At 39.0% G+C, this 14,042-nt stretch overlaps 7 protein-coding genes across 7 annotated transcripts; 4 read left to right on the plus strand and 3 right to left on the minus strand.

Annotated features, from left to right (window-relative positions):
• Positions 1–69: 69 nt before the first annotated feature.
• Positions 70–1,065, minus strand: PAS_chr4_0890 (Hypothetical protein; the record flags this gene model as incomplete). Its single annotated transcript, XM_002494294.1, has 1 exon — positions 70–1,065. The coding sequence occupies one exon, from the start codon at positions 1,063–1,065 to the stop codon at positions 70–72; it is 996 nt and encodes a 331-aa protein (XP_002494339.1).
• Positions 1,066–2,074: 1,009 nt separating this feature from the next.
• PAS_chr4_0891 (DNA replication licensing factor) lies at positions 2,075–4,459 on the plus strand (the record flags this gene model as incomplete). The annotated part of the gene is made up of 1 exon (XM_002494295.1): positions 2,075–4,459. One exon carries the CDS (start codon positions 2,075–2,077, stop codon positions 4,457–4,459), a length of 2,385 nt encoding a protein of 794 aa, XP_002494340.1.
• An 809-nt stretch (positions 4,460–5,268) lies between these two features.
• Positions 5,269–5,615, plus strand: PAS_chr4_0892 (mitochondrial ATP synthase; the record flags this gene model as incomplete). Its single annotated transcript, XM_002494296.1, has 2 exons — positions 5,269–5,286; positions 5,349–5,615. The coding sequence occupies 2 exons, from the start codon at positions 5,269–5,271 to the stop codon at positions 5,613–5,615; spliced, it is 285 nt and encodes a 94-aa protein (XP_002494341.1).
• Positions 5,616–5,940: 325 nt separating this feature from the next.
• PAS_chr4_0893 (Mitochondria protein phosphatase) lies at positions 5,941–7,044 on the plus strand (the record flags this gene model as incomplete). The annotated part of the gene is made up of 1 exon (XM_002494297.1): positions 5,941–7,044. One exon carries the CDS (start codon positions 5,941–5,943, stop codon positions 7,042–7,044), a length of 1,104 nt encoding a protein of 367 aa, XP_002494342.1.
• A 16-nt stretch (positions 7,045–7,060) lies between these two features.
• Positions 7,061–9,922, minus strand: PAS_chr4_0894 (Nonsense-mediated mRNA decay protein 2; the record flags this gene model as incomplete). Its single annotated transcript, XM_002494298.1, has 1 exon — positions 7,061–9,922. The coding sequence occupies one exon, from the start codon at positions 9,920–9,922 to the stop codon at positions 7,061–7,063; it is 2,862 nt and encodes a 953-aa protein (XP_002494343.1).
• Positions 9,923–10,164: 242 nt separating this feature from the next.
• Positions 10,165–11,187, minus strand: PAS_chr4_0895 (54S ribosomal protein L35, mitochondrial; the record flags this gene model as incomplete). The annotated part of the gene is made up of 1 exon (XM_002494299.1): positions 10,165–11,187. The coding sequence occupies one exon, from the start codon at positions 11,185–11,187 to the stop codon at positions 10,165–10,167; it is 1,023 nt and encodes a 340-aa protein (XP_002494344.1).
• A 1,436-nt stretch (positions 11,188–12,623) lies between these two features.
• Positions 12,624–14,003, plus strand: PAS_chr4_0896 (Zinc/cadmium resistance protein; the record flags this gene model as incomplete). Its single annotated transcript, XM_002494300.1, has 1 exon — positions 12,624–14,003. The coding sequence occupies one exon, from the start codon at positions 12,624–12,626 to the stop codon at positions 14,001–14,003; it is 1,380 nt and encodes a 459-aa protein (XP_002494345.1).
• Positions 14,004–14,042: the final 39 nt, after the last annotated feature.

Below are 14,042 nucleotides of genomic sequence, written 5' to 3' on the forward strand. Positions count from 1 at the left end.
TAGAAGTACACCGATTTTATGCTTCTCTCTTGAAGTCTCTGAAAATCCTCAAAGGTAGCCTTATCAGCCTTAAATGGGGACTAGGTGTCCTTCAATTTGATTTAAAAGATCAGTGAACTCCAGTTCTGTGTTTGCACTGTTAGCTTTGAATATATCTCTAATTTTCTGGCACTCAATCGCAAAAGATCCCGCAATAACCAAAACGTCATTGGCGGTGATAACCTGGAGCAATTTCAGTTGGTTTTGCGGAATTTTTGACGTATGATAAACAAGCTTGCCCTCAAGTCCATATGGTTCTATACTTTCATCCGGGGTTTCGACTGTATTGCTATCAGTATTGGAACTAGAAGAATACAGGCCTATCGAGGTGGAGAATTGAGTATTGAGACTTGCAGTGCTGCCTCTTGAGTACTCTTCACCGATAACGCCCCCAGGGTGCCTTTCTCCAAAAAGTCTTTGTCGCAACTGCTTGTCTTTGATATAAGCCTCCGCCAAAGCAATGGACACACTGTCCATTAAAGTTAAGCATAAAGTAGTGGATATAGTAGGAGCGCTCAAGCCATAGAGGTAGGATTCGGAAAACTGGTAAGGCAATTCGGCGTAAAGAACTCCTTTCACTCTATGATCACGAGCTAGGATAGAATCCCTAGTGCATGTAAGTAGAATAACTGCAATATCATTTGGAACATAGGACAAAAGACTTATCAATTCACTTGTTTTACCACTCACACTGATGAGGATTAAAGTGTCATTGTTTTCCTCTCGCAAGAGCCCCAAGTCTCCGTGAAGTGCTTCCGTGGGGTGCAAAACTGCCGAATGTAGAGATAAGCTGTTCATAGTGGCAGATATCTTAGTTGCAATCTTGTGAGACTTCCCCACCCCTGAAATGACTAACTTTCCACGTTTGTCAAGAGATTTCATCATAATTGCTAAACAGTTCTTCAGCTCGTTTAAGCACCACGAAGTCCGATACTGGCTGTTCAAATTGCCAATTGCCTGAGCTTGATTAGATAATATGGTGCCAACAATACCTACGTCTATATCATCATAGCTCGCCTTCGACATTTTAAGAGTTATTGAATTGGGCCACCTATTATAGAAGGGTAATTAATGGTTTTCGCCCTTGCTAATGTGGCTTAAAGCTGAAAGTACAATTGAGAACTATTATGCAGATTACCAGCGAATTTGTCAGGCGGCTCTAAGCAAGGAAAATCAAAAGTAAAGCTGCTTCGAAGAGATAATAACGTAGGCAAAACGACTTAAGTCCGACAAAGGGTTTTAGAGCAGATATATATGTAGCCAGGTGCTTCTTATAGTAAAAGAATTAGTTATTTCGATTCTAGCCTAGCTGAAAGCTCTTTTAGTTTAAGTGGTTATAACTTACTACTTCTAATAATATGATCAGCGTTCAAATCGTTGAAGGAGCACTCTATCTCAGTTATTGAACATTGTGGAGGATAAAAATTGTATTGAAATGAAAGAAGACTCCGTAAAGGCCTTCTTGTCGCCTCAACAATGCAGACAACAGATACCCAATGACTCATCATGGAACTGTTTTCTATTTTACCCCTTCCCTACCATTGAAAGATGAATCACAATCAAGCAAAATTCAAGAAATAGTTCCCATGATTCTTTACTAACGGAGTTAGTATTGTTATTTTATTCAATAATTTAGTGATTGAAAACTGTTGAGGGTCTAATCGAACAACATAATTTGCTGTTCGTTAAGTTTGCGAACGTTTAGTGAACAAAGTATAATATATGTCCGAAATTCATGGTCATCTGGAAACTGTATACTGTCAATAAATTTCAAAATCCTTTTTTCTTTTTGCCTTTATAGAACATACCTTTGCTAAGTGTAAAAACTCATTTTCTACACATGGCACGATGTTGTACCTGAGCTAGATCGCTGATGCGCATGAGATTTACTGTAAAGTCTAAGAATTCTACCTCTGCCATACAGTATATTTCCGCTTTGGGTAATTATTAATAGTCGCGTTCTTTGAAGATATTATTTTCACGTACAATCAATCACCCTTAAGCACTATACTGAATAATACTGAATAACCCCATCATGACATCCGCTATTCTCCCTTCGATACAATTGAGCATCAACTACAAAGAGATAAAAAGTAAAGTTAAAGATTTCTTACTTCACTTCAAAGAAAATTCAAGACAAAATGATGGTAACAACGCAGTAGAATTACAACAACCTATAAATATCGATGACAACAAGAATGCTGTGGGATTAAAGTATATGAATCTTCTTCAGGCAATAGCCAATAGGGAACTGGGCACTCTGTATATAGATCTGGATGACATTCAATTCTTCGAACAGACTCAAGGTTTTTTGAATGACACATCATCTACGGGGGAAGAGGCATTGTGCGAGAGAATAGCAAAGAATACTTATCATTTTATTGAGCTCTTTAGCCAGGTAATAGATGAAATCCTGCCAAATCCTAATGTGGACATAAACTACAAGGATGACGTGCTGGATGTGATACTACATCAAAGAAAATTAAGAAACTTGAGAATTCAAGAAGAAGAACAACAAGAAAACTTTACTCTTTATGACAGCACTTTACCTCATCCAGAATCCAACAGGAGATCGCAAAATTCCAACGAGGAGATAAATGCATTTCCCGCTAAACTAATTAGAAGATATTGCGTTTACTTCAGGCCCCTGTCGAACACTAAGGGGAAGAAGACACTTGCCGTCAGAGAAGTTAAGGGCGATTATTTGGGAACTCTGATTACAGTGAGAGGAATAATCACCCGAGTTTCAGACGTTAAACCTGCTGTCCGTGTGAATGCATACACTTGTGACAGTTGTGGGTACGAGGTGTTTCAAGAAGTGACTACCAAAACATTTACGCCACTATCACAATGTACGTCTCCACAATGTAGTAACAACCAGAGCAAAGGCCAGTTATTCATGTCAACAAGAGCATCTAAATTTTCCGCATTTCAAGATGTAAAAATTCAGGAGTTATCCAACCAAGTTCCTGTGGGACATATTCCAAGAACATTGAGCATACATGTCAACGGAGATTTAGTTCGCTCAATGAATCCTGGTGATATAGTTGATGTCTCGGGGATATTTTTACCGTCTCCGTATACGGGGTTCAGAGCATTGAAGGCAGGTCTTCTTACAGAAACATATTTAGAGGCACAATCAATCCGACAGCACAAAAACAAGTATGGCAAGAATATCCTCACCTCAGAAGTAGAGACAAAGATTCGAGAGATACAGCAGGACGGAAACGTATACAGTAGGCTAGCTTCTTCTATTGCTCCTGAAATTTTCGGACTCTTGGACGTCAAGAAGACCCTTCTGCTCCTACTCGTCGGAGGCGTTACAAAGGAGCTGGGTGATGGTATGAAAATACGAGGGGATATTAATGTCTGTTTGATGGGTGATCCTGGAGTCGCCAAGTCACAGTTGCTGAAAAGCATAACACACATCGCTCCGCGAGGGGTATACACTACTGGTAAAGGTTCCTCTGGTGTGGGTTTAACTGCTGCAGTAATGAGAGATCCCATCACAGACGAAATGATTCTTGAAGGAGGAGCTTTAGTTCTTGCAGACAACGGAATATGCTCCATTGATGAGTTTGATAAGATGGATGAAAATGATAGAACCGCCATTCATGAAGTGATGGAGCAGCAAACGATTTCAATTTCTAAAGCTGGTATCACTACTACTCTTAATGCAAGAACTTCTATACTGGCTGCTGCAAACCCGCTTCACGGTAGATATAATACTCGTATCTCTCCCCATGAGAATATCAACCTTCCTGCGGCACTCTTATCAAGATTTGATGTCATCTTCTTGCTACTAGATAAACCGTCTCGAGATGCGGATGAAAGACTTGCTGAGCATGTTGCATATGTTCACATGCATAATAAACATCCCGAAATGGAGTTTGAGCCTTTGGACGCCATTACCATGAGACAATATATCTCCATGGCTAAGCAATGCCGACCAGTTATTTCCCAGCAGGTTTCAGATTATGTTGTCCAGTCGTACATCAAGATGAGAAAGGAATCTAAAGATACTGATGGCTCAAAGAAACAGTTTTCGCATGCAACTCCAAGAACACTTCTTGCCATTCTGAGACTATCTCAGGCCCTTGCAAGAATTAGATTTGATTCTCTTGTCACTTTGGAGGACGTTGATGAGGCTCTTAGGTTAATTCAAGTGTCTAAGCAATCACTGTATGATGATGACACCGAAGTTGAAGATTTCTCACCAACCACGAGAATCTACCACTTCATCAGAGGCGAGTTCCTATCTAATGGGAAAGAGCCTCTCGATATACTAGATTTGAAAACTCGGTTATTGAATCGCAGCTTTACGGAAGTACAAATCAATCGCTGTATCGACAAGTATGAAGATCTCAATATTTGGTGGCAAATCAATGGTGAAAAGCTGACACTGACGAATAGAGACTAAATAATCGGATGCTTGTAAATATAATGCTTCAATTTAACAGGTTTTTTGCTGAAAGCCAGAATTTTATCCTCTGTTTACACCCGCTTCCACATTCTATATGTGACTTATGGGTTCACTTTCATTGTCGTTTTCGAGCGGCTTATCTGAACAAAACCAAGAAGATTTGTATACACGAAACAATCAGAATACAGAATGATGTGTCATCAAGGATATAGGTTAATCATAGACGCATTTTTTTGGTAATTTACGTATCTCATTACTATTATGTCTTCATCATGCTCACGAATCAGAATAAGAGTACTAAATTAAAATTGTTGATATAGCCTTGTTGGATAGTTTTGAGCAATTAGTCTCTTTGGCACAAAGCTGGATTTAACAAGCTGAATTTCATTTCTGAAATTAGTCGATATTTTTTAACTCATATTATTGATCCTTAAAAGATTACCAACGGAAGCCATTCTAGTATAGTGGTTAGTACACGTCGTTGTGGCCGACGAAACCTTGGTTCGATTCCAGGGAATGGCATGCTTTTTTTTCTGCTCAAAACTATTGAAGTCTAAAATGATTCTTTCTAAAGTAACTTCGAAGTTCTGAAGCGAAAAGTGTTGCGACCGTTGGTAGACAAATATCTGTAAAGGTAGATTGGTTGATTGTATGTACATTTGCCTGCTACATCCTTCACAAGACATATGTACAGCCTCTAACTTCCCGAAGAGGACAAGTGCGACTGTCGAGGGTTTCAAAGAGACTTTTTCATTCGTCAACAATTCCACCTGAAATAATCCGTACTACAAAGCTATTACCATACCATGTCCACTTCGTTAAATGTAAGTTGGTTTTATAAATTTTGATTCTTGAGACTAGTTTCATTTACTGACTATGAATACAGGTTTTTAGATGGTCTGCTTTGGCCACAGGAATTGTGTATGGTGCTTACCACACCCAACAGCTGAAAGTAGCTGGAAAAATCAACCAGGACCAGTTTAATTTTGCCCGTAGACAGAATTTAATTAAAGAGGCTAAGCTAGAATATAGCAAACTGAATCCATCACAGGAAGATTCAAAGAATGATCTTGCTAAGATTAATCTGGATGATGATAAGTTAGATTTTGCGAATGTGCTTTTGAGAGCTGTAGAGTCACTGAATGATAACTAGGCCGTACGTAATGAATGCCAATGACTATATAGCAGAATACAAGTTTGGTAAAACTGATTCGTTTTTATTTTGTGCAGATCACTTTGAAGTATTGAATACGTGTAAACGGGTTGATCTTCAGCCATGGCAATTTGTTAGCTTTTCGAGAGCACTTTCAAGTTTTTTGGTGTCCAGTTTTTGCTTTATCAGATTGATCTTCTCCTGTAATTTCTAGGCGTTGCTCCTTATAGTTGGTGTTATTATAGCTCTGTTTCAATTTTCACCACGTTATTATACGGTTGAACACGCATTCTTGTACACCTCTCGTTCAGGCTATAATTCACCTATGTTCTTAGGAGGTTGTGATGTTAGATTATGCTCTAGACCATTAAGACAGTTTAGAGCCTCGCATTCCGCTTACTTCAAACTTCGGCGAGTCTGCGTTCGTTCATTCACGAAAGGGTCTGCTGGATCAGGCGGTTCAACTGGTTCAGGAGGATTTGAAAACTCATATCGAGGCTCCAAATGCGACTACAACATTGCCGTTTCATACCTTCCGAAAGACAGGTTCCAAGAAAATGAGGACGGAGAATTGATACAGATGCTCAAAGATAAACTTATGGAACAAAAATCCAAAGGTCTTACGTCACCAACTGGTGAAGACAACTATGTTTGCTCGTTGGGAAACGAGAGTATTGCAGTAGGTGTAGCTGACGGCGTCGGAGGTTGGAGTGAGCTAGGCCACGATTCTTCTGAGATTAGCCGAGTTTTATGTCGTACAATTGAATCTTTTCATAGAGACAATCAGAAGTTGGAGCCGCAAAAATTAATAGATTCTGCATTTTCTTACATAAAGGAAAATGAGATTGTTAAAGTGGGAGGAACTACTATTTGTCTGGGTGTTTTAGACGGGAACGGTGCTGCAAATGTTGCAAATCTTGGTGACTCATGGTTTGGAGTTTTCCGTCAGATGCCTCCTGGATATAAATTTGAGTGCGTTTACCAGTCGTTAGAACAACAACATTTTTTTAATGCTCCGTTTCAATTGGCTTTGATTCCCAACAAAATCTTGGAAGATGGTAAGAGCAGAAATGCCAAGTATATTGTAGATTCTCCAGATGATGCAGAGCTATATCATTGCCAGTTGGAGCATGGTGATATTGTTTTATTTGCAACCGATGGCATCACTGATAATGTTTCAGTAGATGATTTAAGTCTTTTCTTGACAGACAAGGTGGCAGAGTTTCGCAAAGGAGCAGCAAAACCTATTGCTATAGATTCCAAAACTCTTTTAGCAATGGGTATGGAACTAACCTCAAAAGTTAACAAGTTGAGCCTAGATGAAACATACCCCAGTGTGTTTGCACAAAGGCTAAGTCACCTCACCCGAATGAGGTACATGGGTGGTAAGTACGATGACATAACGTGTGTGCTGGTGTATGTGGACTAGCCATGTGATCACTTGATTACTGCAAAGTAGTATCGTTCATTTGGTTCAAAATAAATTTTCTAATCCTGGCATCCTCATGTTGTCGCTGGGACACGAATTTGAGGGCCTCAGATGCAAACGACGCATCCTGTGGTACTTGTATTTCACTTGAAGCAGCCTTTTTATCCTTTTTTGAAAGAATTTTGAACTTAACATTAGGGTTCTCTTTTGTGACGTTTGGTATATCAGAAGGTCGAGTTACCCTTGGTAAGGGGGCAGGTAAATTTGTTTTATGTAGTAAACGATCAAGTTTTGTTTTGTTTATTGTTTCTTTGAATCTTTGTTCAAATTCTTCAAGAAGTTGATCATCCAAGGGTTGATATTGCTCTAATGCAGGTGCTACATTTAGATTATCGATGTCGCTTGAAGTGGGTTTCACCTGCTCTTCATCTTCCAGTACTTCAGGTGTATATTCAACCGTTGATACGTTTTCCCTAACATTTTCCAGTTTAAATGACCCCTGCTCTATCGTTAAGCAACCTGTGAAGCCTAAAATCTGATAAACATCTAATACAGCAAGTCTGATATTGTGAGGAAGAGGCCGTTTGTTGGAACAATAATAATCAAAATGACAAAGGAAATGATCAAGGTGTGCACATTTTGAATTTTCAAGACGGACTGGTTTGGTACAATGCATCAAAAACGTGGTAATCATAAGGACTCTGGTATAGTTGTTAGGAGGATCCAAACTTGAATTTCCCATACTCTTCAACGTCAAGTCAGAATATCCGTAAAAAAGGATATAGTTTAACAAATTCACCATAAAATAAACAAAATGATCATTAAATATCCCTGCATTGCACAATTCTGCAAGATAGCGCATATCTGCCAATCTCTTATTACTCATTTTATAGTCGTTGTCCTCGAGGCCAACAGAGACTCTTTCCATAATTTTATCTACAATAGAAGTGACAAACCATTTGGGACAAGAAGTTTGTAGAAGTTCAGCAACCAGCTGTAGGGAATCAGACGGCAAAGTCTCTGGCTGTGTGAAAAGCAGTTCTAATGTGCAAAAAGTCTCCGAGCTTTCGAACGTTAGGCTTGCCACTATTTTCTTTACCACAGCAATGCTGTTGGGATTCAGTTCCACCCTTATCAATTGCTTAAAAAAGTTACTTTGGACACTTTCCTTTGAAATCGCACTTCTTTGCGATGCCTTGGGAGGATATAGTATCATCAAAAGATCATTTATTTGACTTTTCAGTTGAAAAGACCTGGTACCAGAAAAGCTAAGCTCTTGAATTAGCTCCACCATTTCATCCATCATCATTTGGTATTCTTTCTCCCTAGTTAGTACTCTTCCACAATTATCAAATATGATTGAGAGTATTTCAAAATATTTTGATCTGGATTCAAGGGATATAATTAAGGTTCGAATTTTGTGAAAAATTATAAACGTTGGAACAATCTTAAATTTTATTAATTCACAAAAAAAAATGATATCTTTCAAATTAAATTTAGCAGAATTGAGCTGTATTCTAAACTTCTTATCCAAAAAGTCTACTATCTCATCCTTTATTGGTCTTAATGATGGCTGGGAAATAGCAAGAAAACGGGAATAATATTTAACAGGATGTTGATTAGAGTTGGCTAGCATATGTCTCATCAAATGTTTGTCTGACGCCTTGCACTGTAATCCTTTTTGGAAGTAGACAATTGCCAAGGAATCAACATCTGAAGCAGATTTGCACCGATCTAACTTTTCTAACAATTTCTCCATTCTTTCCGCCCTGTTCTCTAGCCCGGGACGTATAATATTCTCAGAACTGGAACTTGACAATGAGTCGTCACATGGATATGGATCAACAAATGGTTCGGGAAACGTCTCGTAAAATCTTCTATCGGCCTCATCCTCAAAGACCCAATAGTGATGCAAACTGGTTAGGATAACCCCAGACGTTGAAGTTTTATCATTAGCAACCAAAGAACTGCATGACGGCATTTCTAGGCCCATGATGCTAGTTAAATCTTCCAGGCTGGACTTTATTTGTCTCAGAGTATGGATTTGATCAGATATAGAACTTTTATCACGTTGGCTTTCACGGCCAGTTTTCATTGCCGCCCGATCACTAGTCACCAACAGGTTGTCTAGAGATCTGTCTAATTTTTCACATAAAGAGATAGCCTTCGTAGTATACTTAGCAATTTCATCCTTTAATCTTTTTTGAGTGGCATTGCTTAAAAGAGAGTTTGGTTCAAAAAAGACCCAGGAAAACCGCTTAACATATGAGGTCACAAAGGAGAGATTATACTTGATTATGCTATCATTCAGAAAGAACATCAATGTCTGTTCCAGTAAAGCATTCATAAGTGATTTGTGACTTGGAGATTCGAAAAGAAAAGGAACTTCACAATTTCTTAAGGACGACTCGTTCATGAATAGTCCAACTAAATACAACTCCGTAAAGATACGCATGAGCCTTCTTAATACGGTGAGTCTGCTTAAAAAAACTTCTGGTTTAGAGTCAAAATTTATTGTACCTTGATCATAAATGTAGAAAAGTAGTCGAGTTATCATTGCCTCAGTAAAAGTTGCTTGAAATCTTTGATGAAGAGCTGAAACTAATTCGACAGTGGCGTATACATCTGATGCCCTTACTGTTAAAGCAAAACCCTCAATCAGGTTATCTACAATTTCAGATAAGTATCTTTCCAAGGATAAACTTTTGACTTCTTTCACCATCTTTTCGGCATCTTGAAATGGAGCCTTCAACTTTCTTACAAACGTACTATTTTTTTTCAACGAGGAATCTAAGTTGGAACTTAAAGGTAATTGGTACTGTCCAGTCCAAGCTCGTAGATTAAGGTCAAAAAGTTGTTTTCTGTGGCTCACATCCATTCTTAACTTGAAACTTGAAAAATGCCAATAAATCGTAACTTGCTAAAAGAAAGGATGAAAGTCCTTTGAGGTTTAGGCGAGTATTTTTCCTATATGTTCGAGGTTCTCACCAAAATACAGGTTAGCAGATGTTGTAAATCCTGGGGAAAGAGTGGAAAAGTGTTGATTAAACTGTTTACAAGCCGCCAAAATCTTTATATCATTTGACTCTATTTACAATAGCATTATTCTATAAGTTCGGCTTATCTTCGAACCCTATGAAATACTCTGCCTTTTGGAAGTCCATACATATCCCGAACATTGGGGACGTTCCTGTCCCATCCCGACCTCCAGATATGTGCACCGACAGCAGTAAGACTGTGTTGGGCAACAAATCCACGTATATCAAAAAATTCTCTGGCGACCTCGGAATCGGTCAACTCCTTTTGGTTCTGCCTGAAAACCCAAACTACTAACCGGTTAACAGGGGCATTCTTATCAGGTACTGGGGGGAGATAGCTAACTAATTCTCTTTCTGGACATTCTTGGAGCTTCAAAGCATCAATAGAAATATCAGAACTGGATAATGGTACATTTCTCAAAGCCCAATGCAGCGTGGTTGAAAAAGTATCATTCTCTAAGTCGGGCGTATCAGGATTGACAATCAAAACCGTGTAAAGATCATCAGGGATCGGATCAAACTCAACAACTTCCAGACTTGGAGGTTTCTTCGTGACATTAGAAGAAAGTAATTGTCCAGGCTCTACTGTAGTATGGACATTATTATGAGGAAATCTCAATACAACGTCGCATCTAGGATCTAACGTAGAAAGAGTATCTGGAATGGCATGCAAGGACTCCAAACGTTGCATCAGCAACATCTTGTCATGGTTTTCCCACTTTTCTCTCAAATATCTTCGATAAACGGGTTGCGTTCGGTCTAATGAATTGGTCTGAAAGTGAGATTTGAATACCACTTCAGGGTTGTGATACTCTGCCCGCACTAAAAGCTCTTCTTTCTGTTCCATAGATAGTTCATTTGCCTGCCGTGATAAAATTTTATAAATTTGAGTGCTTTCCAACTCCAATATCTCATAGGCCAGTGGATAAACCGTAGAGAGACCAATGGGAGGCGAGTACTTTATTCTAGAGGACCTTTTTCGGAGAGTTGCTGGGCCAAAAGGTAAACCAGCATTCAATAAGCCCTGCTTAATCTTATTACTACTGACAGTCAAAGAGGTAGACCTCTTGGAAAAGTTACTCCATATGCCAGTTCCAAACGACATCACTAATTGTTGAGGTGACTTTGAGTAAAATTTTACGTAAAACGACAATTTAGATTATATAAGCGATTATTTGCCAACGCGCAGTCAGAAATTTTGCCTGTCAATTGATTTTACTAATAGGCCATTGGACCTTTAGTATTTAAAAGAAAAAGAACAACCCTTAGTTTTAAAAAACCACACAAACTTATGCTTATCCATACTGTACTATAAACAAAGAATGAAAACAAATAAGGAGAAAGAAGCGGAGATAGTGGCGGCTCTTTTTTAAATACATCGAGACACCTCGCAAAGATTATATGGGGATGTTCAATAGCCAACTTTAGTCCCAAAGTAACTTCCTGCACATGGTTCTGAATTTTAGTACGCAACCAATGCGATAGCCTTCTTTATTAATTTTTAGGTGAGTGCAATGTTGGCGGCCGTCATTTTCCTCGCTCAGGTGAAAAAGAACAGCCTAATCTTTATGTGTATTCAGAATTGAACTTGGAAAACGCAACTGGATGATAGGTGTCCACAAGGTACTGATAGGTCACACCCCACAAAAGTTCCATATCATTCCTTCTATACTGTGGTTTTGTGATTGTGCTCGTAAAGGTCGAAAATGAAATTTCTAGGCTCTCCATGGCTACATTTAAGCTGATTTTAATAAATCCGTGGTGCCTTAGGACAATTTGAAATTCAGCAACTTTAAGATATTCTGCCACGACATTTTAGACCTCGAGCGGGTTCAAGTTTCTGGATTAGTCCATATTCTTTTTCTGAAACGTGGGTTGTTCCCGTTCGCAACCGCTGAGATCTTGTCATTTTCTCCCATGTTGAAAGAGAGAGGATATCCGCTTTATGCACTTGAATTATAATGCTAAGTACTGGCTGTTGCGTAAAATTTACCTTGTAAAAGATTGGATATGCTAAAACTGAGCTCATTCTTATCTTGTCTTGTAGAGCCTGGGAAAGAAAAGGTCTTCCATCTTCAAAATGAAAAAGGCTGAGGAATGAGCATTCTCCGATAGAATTAAAGGATCGATCGTTATGCCTCAAAGAAAAAATTAGTTCAAAACATCTCGCAGAGTGAGCGCAACGTGGGTACGTTAGTTCCTTGGGGAACGATTGAAGATTTAAAGGCAGGAATTTTGGAAGGGCGTTATCTTAATAATCATTTTATATTACTTCTAGGACGCAATTATCGGACTATTATTCACTAGACTTTTAAGATCCTTTAACGGTGTATATCTTCAATGATAATAATAATTGATGAAAGTTGGCAAGAAAACTAACGTCCCGATACAATATGCCCAAACAGATTCCTTAACTTGGATGGCATTGTAGGTTATTGGGGTGGTTCCATCACGTGATTACGCGACTGAAGTTAGGCTCCTTAAAATCTTTCTGGTTCAACATCATCATCATCTCTTGACTAAGCAACCTTTTTTTGTTCCATGATTTCTTCCAAGGAGATACGAATATTATCGCTCCTGGTGCTCGATACGATCTTTTTTTTGCTGGAGGTAGTCATCGGTTATGCTGTCAACTCTCTGGCCTTGATCGCAGATTCATTTCATATGTTGAATGACATTATTGCACTGTTGGTTGCATTATGGGCTGTGAATGTTGCAAAGAACAAGGCTGCCAACTCAAAGTATACATATGGATGGCAAAGAGCCGAAATCCTGGGTGCTTTAGTAAATGCTGTATTTTTACTGGCTTTGTGTTTCACTATTTTTATCGAAGCTATCCAAAGGTTTATCATACCACAAGCTATCTCGAATGCCAAACTAATCCTTATAGTAGGCTTCGCAGGGCTTATTTCTAATGGAGTAGGGCTTGTTTTATTCCACGAGCACGGTCATGATCATAGCGATGTTTCTGATAGTAACGCTGAATCACAGCATGGGCACGGCCATGGTGTAACTTATGAAGACGAAGAGTTACAAACAGGCGTTCAGGATGAAGAACGCGATAACTTATTGGCTTCGACATCTTCGCCCTATTCAAGTCGTGCTCGACGCTCTATCTATTCGTTGGAGGACGACAATATTGATTCAATTTTGCCCAACAATGTAGTATCAGAAATTGAGAGAGCAACATTTCAGGAGCAAACTATGTCACGGTTGAAAGACAAAAAAAGTATCAGAAGAAAACCACAAAATCCAAAATCCCTGAACGTTCAAGGAATTTTCCTACATGTTTTAGGTGATGCATTGGGCAATGTGGGTGTAATTGCAACAGCTCTAATAATTTGGAAGACAGATTATTGGTGGCGTTTTTATGCCGATCCCGTTGTTTCATTGTTAATAACAGGAATTATTTTCTCATCTGCCTTACCCTTATGCAAATCTGCTTCCAAAATACTATTGCAAGCCACACCTACCGCCATCGAATTCGAAGAAGTATTAGAACAGATCCTGAATGTTCCAGGTGTTGAATCGGTTCATGATTTTCATATCTGGAATCTCACGGAGCGTCTCTATATTGCATCACTACATGTCGAAATCAATCGCAACCCGGAAGAGTTCCTTTCGATTGCAAAAGAAATCAAATCTTCTCTTCATGAGTTTGGGATCCATTCTGTCACAATTCAACCCGAGTTTGTGAAGTATTATGCGCAGCAAAATAAGCTCCCCCAACGATTCTCTTCGACTACAATTTTGGCAAACGAAGAGCCTCACGTCAACGGTAATGACAGTACTCCATTGAGTAATGTTCAGGGATCACAGCAACAGTATGGTTCAGTTTCTGATCCCGATTGTAATTGCATGGTTGATGCTACAATTGGGTGTGATGCTGATAAATGTCTACAAATCGAAACCATCAAGTAGCAAACGAACTTGCAACTTTAAACTGATCGGCATGAAAGA

This window comes from Komagataella phaffii, chromosome 4, assembly GCF_000027005.1.
Source record: "Komagataella phaffii GS115 chromosome 4, complete sequence".
Classification (NCBI taxonomy): domain Eukaryota; kingdom Fungi; phylum Ascomycota; class Pichiomycetes; order Pichiales; family Pichiaceae; genus Komagataella; species Komagataella phaffii.